The sequence below is a fragment of the Eutrigla gurnardus genome (assembly GCF_963514095.1).
Source record: "Eutrigla gurnardus genome assembly, chromosome: 17".
NCBI lineage: Eukaryota > Metazoa > Chordata > Actinopteri > Perciformes > Triglidae > Eutrigla > Eutrigla gurnardus.
In genome coordinates this window covers 14,756,056-14,776,525 of record NC_139928.1, presented here as the reverse complement: position 1 = coordinate 14,776,525, position 20,470 = coordinate 14,756,056, and the positions used below count along the sequence as shown (strand labels likewise).

Below are 20,470 nucleotides of genomic sequence, written 5' to 3'. Positions count from 1 at the left end.
CTTCCTCTGCAAGTAAACCTTTATGGATTAAAAGGAAAGTGATTAAAAGCTGCAGGAGACACAGAAAGCAACTAATCTTCCACCGCAGCAGAGGTATGAGTGGATTATGGCTTTATGTAACTCAGCAATATTTTTCATTTACACGTACATCCACACAGTATTTTAAGGACTGGGAGAATTAGTAAGGTTTTCAAGCAAAGCACCTTAAGCGGCTCCACAGTGGTGACTTCAATCTGCCCTCGCTTTACCACGCGTTGCCACTCTGCAACAGGCAGAGGAAGCAGCAGTTGGAAACGATTCATTCAATTAGTCAACGGACAGAACATTTATTGTCAACTTAAATGTTTCAGTCATTTTTCAAGCAAGAATGGCAATTATTTTCTGGTTCCTTACTTTCAAATGTGAGGATTTGCTGCTATTCTTCGTCATAGTGTTGGTGGGAGCAGTCAACTCATTTGCAGCAGCTTGCTTGTAGTTCAACTACATTCTTATTTGCATGGTGATTCCGGTAGTTATATTACTTTTGTTTGTGTAGTTATTTAAACTGCAAACCATAAAAGGAAAAAAAAACGTAATTCTTCCATTGCTTCTCTGCTGTAACGGAGCCCTCTTTCACCCTTTTTCTTCAGGGCGTTCATCAGGCATTCACCACCACACACTTGATCTTGCACCCTTGTTTAGTTCCTGCATGTGCAAAACGGCGAGCACAGGGACAGCATCACCAGCTTCTGCAAGGTGATGTTTTAGTTGCACCAGACAGATGTTAGGAAGAGCTCTCAAGTCGGTCAAACGGGGTTTAAATTTAAACATCGCTTTGGGGGATTTTGGGGGGTTTATGAGCTGAGCATTTTGAACGACGTGTTCTAAGTAGCTTTAATTAACTCAACTAGATTTATCCTTAGCTTTGCTGTAGTCCATTGTGTACTAATAAGCAGGTTCCCTAACACTAACACATATAAATGAAACTGAATATTTGGGATTTTGGGCTGAAAATGCCACCAATTATATTACAATTATTCACAGTTTGATTGATCGAGAAAATAGCCCTTTTATAATGATAGTATCAGAAAACTTGCTCTTTGACTTCTCTTGGTATCACACGGCTCCCTCTGCTGGTGAACACTTGGAAGCGCAGAAACTTGGGGATTGAGATACTTTTTCCAACTTTAAATCAACTGGAGAAAATCATGATGTAGTTTTAGGATGGGCAAGAAAGTATGTCATGAAACGTTGAGATGACCTTGTCAGATTGTAAAACATTTCATATAGTCCCCAAGCTGATTGGCTGGTGATCCTTAAGTGAAGCCGACGAGAACACCGGAAATGGAAACTTGCTCTCGTTGAAAATCAAGACAGACTGAAGACTTTCTGTATAAAAATGTGTATTCACTTTGTTCACTGTTGGTTAGGTATTAGAAAAATCTTCTTGGAGATATTATACAGTTTCATATAAAGTCTTACAAAGTTGCTATAAGTTCTTAATATACGTTTGCATGGTCACCAGTTTAGTTTACAAAATAATTGTATTCATGTACATGTTCACATTCACCAGTTATAGGCAGTGTACAAAAAGATAAGTTGAACCTTCGAATGAACCTCAGGTGATACAAACTAAAATGATCCCCTTTGAAATATGAAAAAAAAAATTTAAAAGAGGAAAAAGACAGATGTGCGCCAACATCTTTACTCTTGAGAGAAAAAAAGGGATGTGAAAGAAACCTTCAGTCTGTTCTGTGTCACTTTGTCAATACAAACAATGATATTGTAAAAGTAACTAGTTAGAAATCCATTGAAACACGTCTACAGTTTATAAATACACACGTGTTTCAATTTATGATTAACTGCATTTTTAATACATAAAGCATTTTATTTTATAGGAATGTCCGACCTTTTATCTCTCCTGTTAGTCTATACATAGAAACATTTTACCATTATGTGTTCAAACCAACTCCCAGGTTACGCAGGTAAAACTATTGTTGTAGAAAAATAAATAGAGAAAATATAGAAACATTGTCGAACGATGAGGTAAATCTTCGATAAAGAGAGCGAAACACTGTGGGGTTGGTCCTTATTTGGTCTGTTTTGATCAGATTCCAGTTATCGCAGGACTTGTTTCTCTTAAGGTGCTCTGAAGTATACTGTATATGCCGCTGTATCACAGGTCTGACTTTGAGTCAAGCTCTCAACTTCATATCATCTTTCTTCATGAACGTGACGGAGAAATCTCCAATCGCAGGAGATTTGTTTTCTGGGTAGTTTAGCGAGGCTAAGTAACACAATATTTCCACATAATAGTGTCAAAATACTCAATATAAAACAGAGATGAGTGTTAAATAAGGTATGACAATACAATATAAAAAAATGGATAAAATAATGCGGAACTTGTGCCCACTTTTCAGTCTTCATTTGTCCTTCATATTTCTGAAAAATAACGTTAGTACTGTTAGTATTTGCCAAACACCACTTCATAGCAGGCGGGAGAACCTGCTCAGTTGGTGTCACGTAAACCTGGTACTGGTACGTCATCCAATTCCTTCATATGTGTGAGATACAGAAGAAAAGTCGAGGTTATGACTTCGATCTGCCTTCCAAACGCAGATCTTTGCAGATCTCTCCTTTTCTCGCATATCCTCAAGCTTATTTGTTCGCAGGACGACCTCGATGGCTTTAAAACTAGTCCACTTCCACGCAGTTGACCGCTCTACTCCACCTTCCAGATGGCGATCTTCCCGTCGTGTTTGCCCGCTCCACTGAGGACGTACCGATCCTCCGCGGAGCAGAGCGCCGTGGCCTTGTCGTTGTGGCCGTGAAGCTCCTTCAGGATCTGGTGGTTTTCTGCATCTAGGATGTAAATCTTCCCTTTAGATGATGAGCGGCCAACAGCACCGACCCACACCTGGAGGGAAAAGAAGTCCAAATAATGGCCTTTTATGTCACTTCCGGGATTATTATATACATCAGTGTTGATCAGCACTGCATATTAACCTGTTCTTTAACTTTGATCATGCAGAAACATCCGGTGCAGTCCTGCAGAGCCACCCGGTGGTACGGCTTGGTAGTGTCCTTAACGTGCCAAATACACACTTCTCCCGAGTCCACACAAACACTCCACAGCTCCTCCTTCTAACATGCAGAAAAGGAAAGGGTCAACACACACCAGTACAATACCAACACACACCAATACAGAGATGAACTGTTTGTGTGTGATACCTCAGGAAGCAGCAGTATAGAGCTGAATGAAGCCGTGGATCCTTTCTGCTGCTCTGGTAGGTTCAGACGGTGTTTTAAAGTCCCGTTCCTCCACACCTCCATTATGCTATCCCTGGAGCCTGGAGAGAAAGATTACTCAGATTTCACGTGATCAACTCTCACGTTTCCCGTTTTGATGCTCGTGTGAAAGAGTGTATAACGTACAGCACCACAGCGTCCCGTCGCAGCTGTAGACGGACTGCAGGCGGTCGCAGGAGAGACGAAAGTGTCTCTTTACCTGAGAGGTGAGAGACATAAAAAGCACGATAACGAATTGGAAAAACATCGGGAGGATGGAGGAGCAGTCGGTAGAAGTTGCTCTGATAAGGATGAATGACGATGTAACACTTAAAATAATCTATAAACTGGAGATCATCTTGTGGCGTTTTCATCTTTTATGACAGCATGCTGTGTTATTTAGGACTTGAGAAGAGAAGTGTTGGCATGACACTGACCTGTAGCGTCGAGACCTCCCACACCATGACGCTTCCCTCTGCACTGCAAGAGTACGCCACCTTCTGGCTGGAGAACAATTGAACACTTTACAAGCCACTCAGGTGTAGAATAGATGGACACCTACATTTGTTGCAGGCGCTATTCTCAAAAATTGATATTTTATTTCTGAAACCATGTCCATCATGGATTTTTTATGAGAATATTCTCTGATTTATAGAGTGACACAAACAGATATTCAAAATCTCCTCAATAAATTCTTTGATTCTAATAACACAATGAAATTGTCAGTGAGAATATTGCAAAAGTGTGAAGTTACAACATGTTTATTCACCTCAAAAATGCATTTAAAGTGTCTTAAATTATTTACGCCACCAGGAAAAGTTACTTTCTCAGGACCAAATTAAGCAATACTGCATGACAAGGTGTTTACATGTATAAAGAATGGACACTCAAGAGTGTTACCTGTATTTGTCAGTGTCAAGCGCCAGTCCGGTGACCTCTGCCCTGTGTTCGGTCAGCTGTCTGTTACAGACCATGGCCACCATGCTGATGATGTAGATAACAGAGTCCTCAGAGCCCATCCAGACCTGGTCCTTTTCAACTCCCAGCATGCAGTTCTGAAAACAGAGAGACAGAAAGACATGGTAGTGATCAGGATTCTATTGGCTTGGGGTAAACAGAAAGTGATGAGGAAATTAATTGTGCAATACTTAAGTTCTCCACTGTGTGGAAGCATAGACTACCCTTTGCTACTAAGCACACTGTCCTCTTGAAGCCACTGCTTCTGATTTCTGATCTGATTTATAACCTTAACCAACATAAAACTATGTGGGGGGAAATGGTGGTGTTTGGTTGCAGTTGTTGTCAATAAGGCTGCTCAGCCACAACTTAAAAAAAGAAGAAGAAAAATTGCGTTAAAAATAGGAACAAACTTTCCTCGTTATCTTCTTATCAGCAGCTATTTTAATTATCCAGTCCGTATGTTTAATACATGACCTAGTAGTGAACCTGTGAACTGTGTGCAAATATTATGTTTGAGTCTAGCACACACACACACACACACACACACACACACACACACACACAGGTTAACATACTTCATGTGACTGTGACCTGCATGCCTGGAGAAGAGGTCAGTGATTACCACAGAGCCGTAGAACTTTACACTCATCCTCAACTTCATTTACCTAAAACTTTAAGAAACTCCACCAGACTTTAACTTGTTTGCATTTTGTTGTGCAGAGGTAGAAATAAAATGTCTTGGTTTTAGAGGGAATGAAAACGATTCAGAACACAATCTTGACTCCCATGTGCTTTTAAGTCTGGAGATAAGCGAAGCGTGCGGGTATAAATCTGAAGAAAACTATTTTATCTGTATCTGATGTCAGTGGCATGCATGTGCTGCTGATTCTGTCCAGTGATGTGAAGAAGTCACATATCTCACCAAACGCTGTCACTTAGTGATAGGAGAACTTCCAAAACATCACGTTGACTACGGCATTAAGAATTACAATAGCATTAGCTAGCATCACTTTTTTCATTTTCTTATAATGTCAAAGTTTCGAATACATCCGTTTCATGCTTGTACAAAAACTTTGTCTAAATCAAAAATGTTTGAAATAGTGATACAAACTGAAATACCTGAGGAGGCTAAGAAACCCAGTTTACTTCTAACAATTCAAAATTGGTGTGTGCGTTTTCTTTACCAGTCGTGCATTCCCAACATGGCAGGTGTGTGTGAGGGACCAGCTGGAGGCATCGAACACCATCACCTTCCCCAGGCTCACAGACACCCATAACTGACCTGGAACACATGCGGCAGGAATCAGTTATTTTCTCACTACCTTATCGGCAGCTTGTGACCAACAGCTGTGTTTGCTCTCTCAGGAGGCCGAGAAGGGAATGTGAATATCAACGGAGAGTTTGAATGGAAACACTTCATGTTATTTTTCTGCTGCCCGACTCCACCCCAGGCTTCACCTAACGGTCAGCTTTCCACGAACACATTCAGCGACATTTAAAAGCACCGCCGGGGGAACGGAAAAAGAAAGTAACATCCTGCATTTCATAGGAGGAGCGAGAAAGAGGGACACTGGGACATAGAGGGGAAGGAGAGAGAAGGAGAGGGGGGAGTAGGAGTGAACTGGCCATACGCCAGAAATTCAATTCAGTGACCTATATTCAAACCAGAGCGCCGCAGAGGCAGGGAGGCAGGAGCTGAATAGCCAGATTTGTTCTCTACACCAACAGAAATCTGAGAGCTGGCTGCGGAACAGAGTGTGTACATGTGGGCATCACTGAGTATGAGTGTGCATCAGTGTTAGCGCCGAGGGTCAGTCTGCCACCAGCTGGGCATGTAAGTGGCCCCACATGGTCGGTCCACTGAAGGCAGCGGCTCTGCAGTTGATTTTAAAGACTTCCTGCCACGTAATGCGCCAGCCTGTCTGCCTCAGCATAATAAAGTCAGGGCCGTGTACAAAGGCTGGACAACAGTACACCACTCTTGTGTTTTAAGGTCAAATGTGATGGCATGGATTTCCTGACGGGCGGCGGATTAAAAGGAAAAAGACGGTGTCTTAGTAAAGGTTTGGGCTGCCAGAACAGCTTCAGTGCTCCTCGGTGTTTGATGTCTCTGCAAAATCTGATGCTGACCTCTTTCCCATTGCCTTGCGTGAAATCGTATTCTCTGTCTTATTCTGTCTGTGCACATGGTATCATAGGTTCAAAGGCTGAATTGTTTATTTATGATCGTTTAGCCTTGAGGAGAGGCTTCCCTCCTTATTCTTACCTAAAATTCTGGCTAACTTCCCCTTTAAACTTAAAGCTTTATGTGCAGCTTTATGACGGCCTCTGATGGAGTGAATCAGAGTGACTGAGCGAGAGAGAGGCGATGACAAAGCAAAGGTCATGTGTGCGTGGCGGTGTGTCACAGTTGAAACGTGTCACGGCGGCGACTGTGTCGAACGCTGAAGGGATCGCTCGGTTTGCGGTTTCGCACCTGGCGTGTAGAGAAGCACATCGACGGCCTGAGGCGCGGCGAGCTCCAGTGACGGATTGATTTTGTGCTTCAGCGTCTCTGCCGTTGTCTTGGGAACCATCATCGGCACTAGAGGCACACAAAGCATTGTTAATGAGAGTTGACTCACCTTTTCGCAAAACTTCTGATGAGTCATTGTGGATTAGGAAACACCTAAAGTTTCAAACCAGTGGTAAACGAGTGCAAATTGGACCCAAAACAAGTCATTAAGAACAGAATTGAGAGTGAAAAAGTTCCACGTTGACTAAACAGGTGGTAAAAGTAAAGCAAACAGGACAAAATCAGTAATCATCACCACCTTCCATCTTGATGCGGTCAAAGTGAGCCAGCTTGGAAGCAGCGTAGATGGCCTTACTGCTCTGAAGGCTGCCGACTACTGCATCCATTAACAAGGCGTTGGTCAGAGCCTGCTGCATGTGCTGGGGGTCCTGGAGACAGAGAAGAGCCATTTACAATTACAGTTACAACTCGACCTGTCGGGATCTTCTCATGATCGCTTTAATTTGCCATGAGAGCGGTTTCCGACGGGGGAACTGAAGCCGTTATCTGTCCTCTTGCTAAACTAACTGATCAAAGCTGCGTAGACCAGCATCCCCTGTGTTCTACTGGGTTAAATTACTGGGTTTTTCAGTGGAGTCTGGTGGCTTTGGCAAGAGCATTTCCCAATCGGAAACAGAGAGCATATAGCTTATGAAAACATCTTAAATATCCTTTAAATCAAGTCTACAAAATTGATATGAATTGATATTTAAAAGTGAGAAAAGAGAGCAACCATGAGGGAGAAAGGAGAGGCGTGAGGGAAAACATCTGTCTTTGTTCAAGTGTGCGTATTTATGTTTGTGTACTGCTCAAGGAATTTCAACCACACCTACCAAAGGTCACTGTGGTTCACGATGACTAGCACGCACACACGCACAAACCTAGATAAAGTAATGAAGTTGATAACTTTCCAAATTATTTTTTTCTCCTTCATTTATTCCACTCTCATAAACCTTTCAGCTTTACCTTGTGTTGGTCAGCCATGTTGCGCCCGGCCCACATCTCTTTGACCATCAGGTTCCACAGCTCAGTCTCCGTTTTCAAATTGGCCTCAAACGTCTCCTTCCTGCCATGAACACGCAGCTTCAGGCTGGGGATCCGCAGGAGCAGGAAAGGAGCCGAGGACACTTTCACCTCCTACAGGAAAAAAAAAAGGAATCAGGATCTAGATCACTATGCTGGATCGACATACTTCTATTGAACCTTGTCTCCTGGCATCACAGTTGACCTGCATTGTTCAACATTCTAATCGACTCAGAAGCTCTTTTGCCTCACCTCTAAATCTCGGTACTGTGCCACCTCCACGTATCCCGGCCGACCGTCGGTCAGCAGAAACAGCCGTCGCTGAGTCATGGCGATCTTCCCCACTCCGCGGCTCGTCTTGACCGAGGAGGACAGCTTGAAGACACACTCGCTGGGCTCAATGTGCTCCAGGACCGACGCTGGCAAGCACACCTGAAAATTACACAGACAGCTCTCATTATGGGCCTGAATAAAACCTTGATGTTACAGGACGCTAATAAGAACATTTCCATTATCCCACTAACACAGTCTCTCTGTCAAACTTAAAATGTATAAATTAACTAAACTAGTCAGTAGTATGTTACAAGTAAAGCCTACATACAGACCTCCTGTGCCTCCGCCTCAGTCTCCTTCCAGATGGTGTAGAAGACTCGGAACAGGTCTGGACCGACCTGCTTCTGATGACCTGCAACAAACATGCACACACTTTCAGCATCAGGTGTATTACTCTGTGTCAGCACAGATATATATATGACCCGGAAATGGTTGACTGAGCAACATGTATGGAAATGCTGAGCTTAATACTCTCTCCGTCTCGCTCGCATATGAAAATCTGGTCGCTGACGGGACCAACCATCTACCAGCGTGCCTGCAGAGTGAGCAGTTGGGGGTTTGTCCTCCTTGTCCTCACTGTACGTTACAACAATGACTACATACAGGGACACAGTCTGTGCGCTCACCCCTCATGCATGACGCTTAGTAAAAGGGCACAATTTAAATAAGAAAGCCTTTCTTTTTCATGTTCGTCGTGGTTATTTGAACCACAGCAGGACAATGGCTTCATGTCCAAGATCTGTTCAATTCCAACCTCGATCTAAAAGTCAAGTACTCTTTTTTCCCCCAGTGAAGATCAGAAAAGGAAAGGAAAGGTTAGATGCTCGTTTCCAACAGGATGTAAATTCCCCTTTTCCAATAACATAACCTCAACTTCCCCCTTTCCTCCCTAGTAGCTTTTATCACAAATTCAAAACAAATACCCATAATAACTCAGCCTGCGGCTCTTACAACTCAAATATCTTGCATGTCCCGTTTACGTGGATCTGAGAGAACAGGAATGTTGTCAGGTCAGTGCGGCTCTCACGCTGGCTAGCTCTAGTTGCTAGAAGCTGCTAATAATGTTTTTAATGCAGTAACAGTGGTGTTGAAGTCTGCTCAGTGCATCACTATGTGTGACATTAGCCATAAATTAGCCATTAGCCAGCAGCTTAATGCCACTGAAGGACAAGCTCTCTTTCTTCAAGAAGGGGTGAGGTAATGATTAACCTGAGGAATAAATGATTGCCTGGAAAAAAAGAGAGAAGGGGAGGTGTTGCGGCATATTATTGTGCATGTGTGTGTGTGTGTGTGTGTGTAAGCTGAGCCAGAATGGAGTTTGTAAGAAAGGACAGCCGTTTAAACAAAACTTTAAAAAGTCCTGAGCTGCTCTCATGAATGTACATTTATAGTACACAATACAAACACAAGTACATGTATGCAGTACTGTACATGACTTACCTACGGTTAAAGCGTCAAAGAGTCTATGTATGGTCCCTTGGTCTTTTACGATGCCGGACTCCTGAATGCATTTCACAAACTCCTCCAGCTGCATGTATTTTTTCGGCAGCTGGAAGCGCTTCACGGAATCCTCCTCTTGCGTGTTGCCGTGGCGCGCGCGTTCCCGCTCCTGGTCCCTCTTGACCCGACTGATGAGCCGTTTCAGTTCTGGCCGTCTGTCCGCCTGCGGAGAGATGGATAGATCTCAACTAAAGATAGATCAGGCGCACTTGAAGTGAAGTGAATCCAGGTAACAGCTTTCACCACGAGCAGAGTGTCCTCATTCATGATGGACTGACCTGTAACCTTTCAGCTTCTGGTAGAGAGTCAACCAGCGACTTAACCATCAGAGAAGGGAAGATGTCAGAGTCAGTCTTATAAAGACTCTGGAAGTCCTCCAGTGCATCCAGACGCTTCGTGGACACGGTGTTCACCAAACCTCGCAGGTAGTGATACCTGGAGACAGACGGATGGATTAGGTTAGGGGTCTGACAAGTGTTATTTACTCGTCGTTGGTTGAGATGTAGGTAATCTGCGTGGAATTCAACGTCTTTTAAATTAAAAGGGTTTCAATCTGGGCAAATCATTTACTCAAACAATTTTTTTATTTTTTTTTCAATTTTGTCAAACATCCGTTGCAATTCTCAATTTAATTTCTAAACTATTCACACACACACAATGATACAATCACTCACCACCAGTATGTTTGTCACAACACTCGGGATATAACCTGTTTTTCTAGTTTGACATTTCCCTAAAAAGAACAATGACTCAGCAGGAAATCTGATGGAGAAGCATCCGTTTCAACAAATGTACTATTCTCTTCAGTGTTGTCTGAGATTACAGTAACAGATTTGCAGTTTAAACAGAAGCTTAAGCAAAGAGCACACCGCAGTCAGCAAATCCTGCAGGATCATGTTACAGCATTTTATTTTGAAATTTCAAATTTAGATTCTGCAGATAATACTTTGCAAAAAGTACAAAAAAAAAACACTTTCAATATCAAAGACCATTCAGATGTTTAATATTGAAAGTTTTCAGCTAAATAAACATTTTCTCCACTCTCCACCATTTTTCTCTCCTCTGATTACCTGGCCAGCAGAGCAGACTCGTCAGGTGGTGTCGCGTCAATAGCCTTCCCCAGCGAAGAAACCATGTCAGAATAATAGTTCTGGACGTAATGAAAGGCCAGCGGAGGGGGGAACTCTGGCAGACGGAAAACTTTCACCGCTTTCTGAAGAAACTTCAACCCTGGAAGGTGACAAAGGAAATTAAGAACTAGTTTGACTCCTAATTGACTCTCCATGAAGCCACTTCCTCCACAAGTACTGACCGGCATCAGGATTCATCTTTCTGAGGGAGGCTGGTCTGTTGGAGTGAATGGCAGTCACAGTTTCATTAGAAGGTTGCTCCAGGTTAGGCAGGCTGGCTCCCAGTCTCCTGCTCAGTCGGTCCTTAGGGCTGGTGTAGCTGGTGAAGCCACTCCTGGACAGATCAGACAGCAGAGGACGCCGAGGAGACTCCGTGATTGCACGATTCCTGTAGAAAGACGAGGAGGAGGTTTAATTATGTTGTCAATATTTAAATCATCGGGCTGTAAATATTCATCATTTTCATTATCCATTAATCTGCCGATCATTTTCTCAAACTTTAGATGAATTAATTAGCGAATAAGAGGTGATGTCTTCAAATTGCCCTCGTCTACGGGTTTAAACTTAATTGATTTCCTGTTGATCAGCAGGTTTCAGTTCTACCTGGTTAAGCAAGTATAACAACAATATAAAAGCAGGCTAATAGCCGGGTTATGCTGGAAAGTAACTACTTTGCATGACTGTGGGGCTCATGTGAGGTGAGAATTCCCTCTCAATGTGTAACTTAAAAAGGTATTAAGATAAATGTACTTCTTTCAACTGTGCAACAAACTACCATTTATTTCCATTCATCAGTCCCATCAGTGATGCCTCTGTCCCTCAGTTATGACATCACACTAGCAGACTTCATACCTGTGTGAATGGTTACGTGTGTTCTGCTCCATGCGGCTGAAGGTGTCCCGTTTCCTGTTCAGCCTGTCCCGCAGGAATGAGTGGAAGATATGTGTGTCTAATACCTGGGGACAACAACACAGAGAGACATGCAGCACAGACTGTCGGAGTGTGTGTGTGTGTGTGTGTGTGTGTGTGTGTGTGTGTGTGTGTGTGTGTGTGTGTGTGTGAGCGAGCATACCTTTTTGTAAAAGGTCTGGTCTGCTGGCTCCCTGGTCCTCAGAAACTCCTCACTGTTAAAAACTCTGTGTTCATGGTTTAGAAAGTCCTGGACGTCTCTGTCAGAATGATGAACAATGACAAACGCACAGAAAGAGAAGAGAAATGGTTTCATTCTGATTGCAATTAGTCTAATATATCTAATAATCTATAATGTGTAAGTTATACCTTCTGACCACATTATCTATGGACAATTTCTTTGAAAAAAAATGTACACAGAGACCATTACCTGAAGATGTTGACCACTAGTTCTAGAGCGATGTTTTGAATCTGTGTGTTGAGGCGTGTCTGCCAGTCTCTGCGTTGGCTTCGCAGGGCGTTGGCATCGGTGCCTGCTCCGAGATGACACAGCTCCAAGTCATAGTGAAGCTGGAGACACTCTGCCCTAGACACACACACACACACACACACACACACACACACACACACACACACACACACACACACACACACACACACACACACACACACACACACACACACACACACACACACACACACACACACACACACACACACTGACTGTAAATTATCATCACAATTATCACCATGTTTAACAATGTGTGTGTGTGTGTGTGTGTGTGTGTGTGTGTGTGTGTGTGTGTGTGTGTGTGTGTGTGTGAGAGTGTGTGTGTGAGTGTGTGCTTGTGCTACCTTGATATAAAGCTCTCAGCTGCAGCCAAAGGGATAGCTGGTAGGTCTATGGTTTCAGGGCATGATGACTGAAGGATGCCATCATCAACGTTCACCAGAATGAGCTCCTCTGTCTCCTGTACAAAAACATAAACACGCACACACATACACATATTGTAGGTACAATGGGTACAATTCATGACACCACAGTCGGACTGTGCCCTACTCTGTCAGACTAACAGGCAGCCACTGTTAAATATGTGGACTAAGTTTCTGTAAGACACCGAATAAAGACAAATGCAGTGGACAATCAGTCATTGTTAAATAATGTATGTGAGTCCAAACAAGACAATTGCAAAAAAAAAAGACAATCTGGACAATGCCTGTGGTAAGGCTGATATTAACTATACAGCCAAGAGCCTTGCCCTCTCTGGGGAATGGCCAAGACATTAAAGGGCAGACTTGAAGCAACATGCATTTATGTATTAATCCCACTTGTTCTCACTGTAACATATCCTCCTTGACGCTGAGAAAAAGTCTGAAGACAATGAATGGTACTCACTGCAGCAACCTCTTCAAAGTGACTGATGTGACAGCCCATCAGGAAGGCCGTAGGAGCCATGAGGAAGTCCAGCATTCCTCTAGCCAAGACAGGAACATAGGGTTGCTGCCAGGACAGAGGCTGGAAGAGGGGAAAGGCACGAGGAACGCACGATAGATGAAAAAGGAGAAGCTGCAGGACTTACTTAAAAAAAAGAATAAATACTGCAATTGCAAGACACAATATTACTCCTCTCCTGACCTGCAGGTACAAAAGCAAAGCCTCTGCGACCAAAGTAAGTCTGGCCCAGTCAGCAGAGAAGAATACCAGCCTCTGCTCTTGTAGGAGGCAGGACAGCACCTGGAGAGAGAAGGGTTAATGGAATGGGATTGTCCTCCTTTTTGCATATTTATGATGTCATTTATGAAAGGAAAGACCTGCCCTTCACCTCAAAGAAGGAGCTCTGTGTGTTGGATTACCTGGAGCAGCGTTGTGGGCGTGAAACAGAGGAAAGGAAGATGCAGGTCGATGTCGATAACAGGGCAGTCCTGATCCTCCCTCGATGGAAGAACAATGTGGAGGGGACGGAGGTTAAAGGACTAACACACAGAAACATGCACACACATGTTATTATTATTATCTAACGATTAGATCTAGTCACACAGAGAGACAAATACAGATAAAGTGAGGGTGAGAGAAACATCTTAGAGAGATCAGACACACAGAGAGAAAGTCTTTTCTCACCACATGTAGGCGTCCAGGAGGTGGTATGGGGACCAGGGACAGCTTGGCTGAAAATTCCTTTATGGTCTCCTCGAAGTCAGCTTGTCTTGCGGGCCGTAACTGGACCATGAGACTGAGCAGGTGGGAGACAGAGAAAGGTTTACCAAATCACCTGAACCACGGTCAGGTTATGGGCTCTATGTGTTGAATGGAAGATCTTACCATGACAAGCAGTCTTTCAGGGCGTTGTAATAGGGGAACTTGGAGATGATGCACACAGCAAAGGGTGTATAGAGGCGCAACTTTGATGAATTCCACCGGTGGCCGTTCTGGACAGGACCTTCCTGACAGGACTGACAGCGTAGAGAGCCAATGAGAAACAACTGTGTGCAGTCATTGGATTCGAGGTGTTCTTCTGTTCTGTGTGAGAGCATGTGCATGTACCTGTACCGCTCTGTAGCACTGCACGACGACTCCATGAGTCCGGTTCCCAAACAGGTCGGTAAAAACCAGGAAGTGACAACTGTCTTCTTTCTGCTCATTGGCTAACTGGAGACCACCTATCCAATGGAAACCAAGAAGTGTCTTAGCAAAGTTGAACTGAATGCTTTCATGATTTAAAGAAGTCACATTCACATCAACTTCCAACCATCCATTATGCCTCGTCCACCTCTTACTGAGTTACAACTGTTGTTGTAGTTTATTTGTCACACATGAAGCACACTTTACCAGGGAAACAGAGCTGCGGCAAGGCAATGAGGTCCAGATCCTTTGGAACACTGATGTCCTCTGTCGTTGAGGACACTTCGGCACGATTGCTTGCGTCTCCATTAGGTAGCACCTCTGCAGCACGATCTCGCCTCTTCTGCAAACAATTAAAAAAGCACCACATATGGATTTCCAAATGTGATTAACAAAGATGGCTGCTAAATGTGATCTAAAAATGCCGAGTATTGTCCCAAGAGTTTTAAATAAAAAAACATTTGTTTACCTTTTTGATAAAGCTCCTCCTCCTCTGGACACGACTGAAAGCTGGTCCAATCAACTGGCTTGAGTTGGTCTCCTTGGAAACAAACGGTGGCGCGTGGACCTGCAGTACCTCTGCTTCCAACAGAGGGGGTTCATTTAACTTACTCTGCAGATGAAGCTACGACACACATTGGAAATATTTAGGGTTATAGTTTTGGCAACACAACAACACCAGCGCATATCTATTCTAATGTCTAAGCAGTAAACTGTAGCTTATGTGTATATGAATTAAATCATGAGGAATTAATGATTTTTAATACAAATTACAATGTTAAAATATTTTGAAATGGCAGAAAATAAGGGCAGAAAATAACAAATATAGCTAAGCAAATGGCTTCATGGGAATTATTACAACATATAAATGCCTCTGGGCAATTAAACCTAGGCTGGGCCTGTGTTGTAAACCACATGTATCCTCCCTTTTATCTCAAGAGTATCCAGTTTACTGTACTTAACTATACTTTAACTGAATCATGTATTTATTGCATAAACCTTAATTCATTATATGCTGCTATATCGAAGTACCTATGTTGGACACCCATCATTTACATGCTCCACTTGTCAATATTATGGAGATTAACTGCTAAAAAGTCCATTCAAAAGTTATCTGATCGCCGTTTCCACCGTTGTGAGTCTATGTTGACACAAGAAGTGTACAAGGAATAAACGCTGCCAACAGCTCACTCATTTTTAATGCAGTGCTTCTGTCTTTGTGTGTGCGTGTATATACCTGGTATATGTCCCGGAGCTTATCACTGGGCGCTCCCACCACCACACATGCCTCCAGCAGTCCTGAGGGCAGCTCCGCCATCACACACACACACACTACCAGAAACACACACAAAGTGCATTTAGATGAGATCATCGTCACATAAATGTGTCAACCGTTTTTAAATAACATTTGAAAAGACAGATCATCTTTTTCCAATTTATCACAAAAGCATTTCTCAACTGAATTTGGATGTTTTCCTATATCAAGATGAATAAAATTACACAAAGATTTTATATTTATTCCCACCCTAACTATATTTACAAAGAACAATGACAATGGTAAAAAAATAAAATAAATAAAAAGCTGTGGTGATGGTTCAAAGATTTTATATTTTGGCCATGACTCACAAAACACCAAACCAGATGCTGATCTCGTCCGAGTTCAGTTTTTCCAGATGACAACAACTCGAACTTGTGCAATCAAAATGGTGAAATATAGCACTTGTTAAACTTAAAAACCTAAGTATCCAACAAACAAATCTCTCCCTCCAGATGTGTGCTGACACACACAGATATTTAAAACACACACAGATGTTGGGTTTGGTCACTGGTGCGGTAAACCAGCTTTGTCATCCGAGTCAAAATCAGAGAAGAAAAAAACGAAACGAAAAAAAAGTATCGTCGACTGTGTCTCCTTTATTTGGTTTGGCTTGGTCAAGTTAGTCATACCACTTGAACTCCAAGCAGTCGGACATTTCAACCATTTATAAATTGCTTTTAGATATCTCTAAATCTCTTATATTGCAACTTTAAATCCGTATAATTCCACCTCTCTACCTATCTGGGTCAGGCAGACCCAAGGATAAACATCTGACTTGCATTAGCTGCAGCAAAACCCAAGGAATTGCACTCTTGTTAAATCGTCCTCCTTTCTCCTCCCGTCTTTGAACTCTTCTGTATTCTCACTGCCCTGCTTTGCCCTTTATCTACTTTTCGCCTCCTCTTTCATCGCATATTTGTTATCTCTTTTGGTCGCCCTGTTCTCTTTTGCCATTCTCTTCTTCCTTCACCTTTCACACACACTTGCTTGTTTACTTTCTTTCTCTCCGTCTTCAGGCCATTCCGGACTCTGACTAAATGCCCTGCTGTGTCACGGAAACACACGCTCAAACTTGCATTTATTCCCGTTAAAACCCACACATTTTGGAAACCCCATGTACGCGTGTGCACGTTTGCACTTCTCATAAACTCAATCAACGTGAACCAACATCACCAGCAGTTTTATAACCCCCCTCTCACACACAAACAAGCAGGACGGTCCCTTTCGCGCACAAACACACACACTTAATAAAATGCAGATGTCATGCATGTGAGACTGAGACGGAGGAAAACAACGAGAATCTAGAAGTTTGTGTGACTTTCTCAATAAAAGCTAGCTCTTCATTTCTTCATCCCACCTTCTTTACAAAGAAAAACAATACCCATCATCGATATATCTAACAATAATATTGTTGAGACTGTTGAGGTTTATCTCTCAGGAGGTAGCCTCCGTGCAGACATGCTGAAGCCGAGCTTTAACAAGTGTGTCTTCATATAGTTCAGAGAGGAAGCTGTTTTGATGGAGTCGTCAAAAATTTGAATTTCGCCGTGCAGCTGCTGGGAAGCAGGTATTTTGTAGAACTGAAAAGCGGAATGGGAGAAGGCTCCTTCCACAATGGAAGGGGTTAAACCTGAGGTAGGGTGTTTATTTTTGCCATCATTGGACCAAAACTCCATAATCACCCTTCAGCCTATTTTAATGAAAGTAGTCTGAGAGAAAACTAGACGTGTGCACCTCCCTGTGTAGAAAATCTAGCCTGTGATGGGAGACTTTGGCCTGAGACTGCCAACCGCTGCAGCTGTGTGGCCAGCCGGTACCGGTCTGCTGTATCCAGAGATCCCTGGGCCAACTGAGCCCGAAAGGTCTCCGGCTTCCAAGTCCTTTGTCTGCATAACAGAGGGTGGATTGATGCACAATTTACATCCTCTCTCTGAAATGAAGCTTTTTCAGAGATGGAGAAAAAAATGCTGCTAATGTTTTAGCCTTCTGCTGCGGTAAGCAAAAGGCTAAATGACTTGAAACTTCACTTGGACTCTTGCTCAAAGACTTGAAACGTGACCTGGACATGCAACAAAAACAATGATGCTGAACGGTTATTATGACTTTTTTGTCCAATAATGACAAAAATAAACTGCCTAGACCAGATTTACGAGAAGTGAGACGCTTACAGTAATAAAAGTGGTTTTACATAAATCATGTCCCTTGAGAAAGTTTGGTCAGGGTTTGTAAACTTGCAACGGTGTGGTCTAAATTTAGAATAAGATGTGAGTGTTAAAACTGCAAATAGCTAGGCACAGCCACAAAGACAGTAAGTGGGTCAATGATTCCGTTGACCAATTATTTTGACCTCAAACCATTGCTTTGTTAGTGATGTAAAAACTTTAAAACTGGAAATATTCATCTCCTCCAGCTTGCAGGGGGGGCTGCACAGCAATCAAATCAGAGCAGTGATCGTTCAAAAAGTTTCCACTGAGCTGATGTGGGACGCAGGAAGGCAAGAGAGCCGTTAAAAATGGGTGACTTGTCCCTTTAATGGGAAGCGGCCAGCATGTATGACCTTTTTGGCTGGAGACCTGAGTCAGGAGACAAAATAAAGAAGTGCTAGAAACGTGGCATATGACAGTCTTTTAAAAATATTTTCACGATACTGTCTTTTATTTGAATCCTGACAACGTCACTGATTTTCTTATTCGTGAATACTTTCGGTTGTTTTGGCGCGTGTGTGGAAAAGCATGAGAAACGAGCACTAGAGTTAGTCAGCTTCCTTCGGATCCACCGTGTACAGAGGCTAAAGTAAACCGTCAACCGTTTCACCGTCACGTAAACCGTGTTCAATCATTTTCAAAACAGTTCACGTTAATTCAAACTCAACGTAGACAACTAACCATATCAAACGTTAATACACATCACGTCACGTTGAAAACTGACATGGCGTTTAAGGAGGTGACACTTGTTCAAAGCATAGCAACGTTAAAATCAAAGACTGACCTTAAATTAACGTTACTCGACCATTTCCGCCGGGCAGACAAGTTTCGTCACACTGACGAGAAGTTGACCTAGCTTAACGTTAGCCCCGGCTCGGCGTCATAAACCTGTAAACGTAGAGTCTAAACTTCAACACTGTCTCTACCTTTTACAGTATGCTGTGATTCAACGCTTACTGGCCATGTAACTGACACACACACACACACACACACACAGTGCGGTTTGCCGCTGGTCTGTCAAAGTAAAGTCACTGGCAGCGCCACGTTCAGTTGCACTTCCTACATTTCAAAATAAAACTTCCGGGAGGTGATTAACGAGTACAATGCCGCCATCTACTGTGTGTTTAGTAGAAATACGGTATATTTGTTACAATATTTATAACTGATGAATTAGCAAACAAATATTTGCAGTTCACTCAATTATTCAACAATTGGAAAAGCAGCAAAATCTTCAAATGGCCTACATTTAGAGCAGATAAACAAGGAAGTAGCTGTGATGTTTTCTGTTTACAACTGTGCTTAAAGATGTTATTTCCCTGTTTGTTGGTTTTTTCAATAAAACATTCATCTGAAGCAGAGTCATGCAACTTCAAAGTACAATTTATTTTGTGACTGATGCACACCAAATACATTCATAACTGCATTACACTTCATACGTTGTTTTGTAAGGTGACTTCCTGTTATGCTTAATATGTTGTATTCCCCACATGCTCTCTCTTGGTGGCGTTATGTAAAAATCAATAAAAGGAATTAAAATTAATAATTATTTGGGATGTTATGAACCCATTAATATAGCACCTAACTCAATCATGTTGTCACAAAATGACAAATTTGACTTTTATTGTTACTGTTAAAGGAATCTTATGTTGCCTTTACTTTAATGTAGCGTTATTTCACTCTCGCCCCAGTCCCAGGAGCCTTTAAAGAACTGACGAATAGAAGAGGGATTAAATAGGGATTGCAGTTTGCTCACTCATTCTTTAATTAATACAGGATTCAATTTGAGGCATCCAAATTACTACATAATAACTTTGCCATCTGTGAAATGAACTCAGAGGGAGGCACATGTTCCTTTGAATTTCTCTGTGGTCTAGCAAAGTGGTGGGGTGGCTGCGACGCTTCACTTTCTCCTTTACTTTGTTCACATCGCTGCTGTATTGGTTGACTGTAACACGCAAGAACGGAAGGCCTTTCGATAAAGTGCTGGGTAAGGTAAATGAAACAAGTTTTTAAAAATCTGTGTCCATTTTGAAATCTGTGGCCCCTAGAGAGAGAGAGAGAGAGAGAGAGCACTAATTGGAACAAATTTGCATTTTTATTATGGAATTTGCATTTTAAAAAGTGACCTGAAACAACGGTTGGCATCACAGTGGAGATCAAGTCAACTCGATAAGGTTCTTTATTTACAAAAGATAAATATTGCATGACACTACTTAACTTGTGCCACTACTTATGTAGAGTAGAAGCTGAAAAACTCCAGTTCATAATGGGTGTTTTGTTGTTTTCATTTTCAGAACCAAGTTTACTCATACAGTCGCCTATAAACAATATTTGTTTTAGCTTCCCAGTATTTCACTGTAGTTTTAGTGCCAAGACAAACTAAGCTTTAATTTTTTCGACTCGCAGGTATAAATATAGTGAATCTCATCAAGTGAAACCAGTAAGCGATAATGGCATGCTAGGATGACATCGTCTCCCTGTTAATCCCGATGGCTGTCATCCACGAGAGGTGGCAAGCCGTGATCGTATAGTGGTTAGTACTCTGCGTTGTGGCCGCAGCAACCCCGGTTCGAATCCGGGTCACGGCAGTTTTTCTTAAGAACGACAAATCATCATGGTTGTCGAAAAGGACAACCGAGGTCAAGGAGTTAA

The 20,470-nt window shown here is 42.6% G+C and overlaps 1 protein-coding gene across 3 annotated transcripts; it reads right to left on the bottom strand.

The window, feature by feature from the left end:
• Positions 1-1,657: 1,657 nt before the first annotated feature.
• On the bottom strand, positions 1,658-18,779 carry dennd3a (DENN/MADD domain containing 3a). 3 transcript variants are annotated; one of them, XM_084032993.1, is made up of 30 exons: positions 18,604-18,779; positions 15,534-15,627; positions 14,766-14,921; positions 14,504-14,639; positions 14,219-14,334; positions 13,997-14,127; positions 13,796-13,907; positions 13,531-13,650; positions 13,313-13,411; positions 13,073-13,192; positions 12,532-12,647; positions 12,107-12,262; positions 11,840-11,936; positions 11,620-11,723; positions 10,950-11,155; positions 10,708-10,867; positions 9,916-10,072; positions 9,578-9,800; positions 8,410-8,489; positions 8,057-8,236; positions 7,748-7,918; positions 7,041-7,170; positions 6,704-6,811; positions 5,412-5,509; positions 4,168-4,322; positions 3,705-3,771; positions 3,415-3,487; positions 3,211-3,329; positions 2,986-3,123; positions 1,658-2,896 (listed from the first exon to the last, which is right to left on the bottom strand). In XM_084032993.1, the coding sequence occupies exons 2-30, from the start codon at positions 15,612-15,614 to the stop codon at positions 2,702-2,704; spliced, it is 3,804 nt and encodes a 1,267-aa protein (XP_083889119.1). In that variant the 5' UTR covers positions 15,615-15,627; positions 18,604-18,779; the 3' UTR covers positions 1,658-2,701. The 3 variants fall into 3 exon arrangements, with proteins under 3 accessions (XP_083889119.1, XP_083889121.1, XP_083889120.1); XM_084032995.1 differs by having other exon boundaries at positions 15,534-15,623; XM_084032994.1 differs by lacking the exon at positions 18,604-18,779 and adding an exon at positions 16,353-16,381 and having other exon boundaries at positions 15,534-15,623.
• Positions 18,780-20,470: the final 1,691 nt, after the last annotated feature.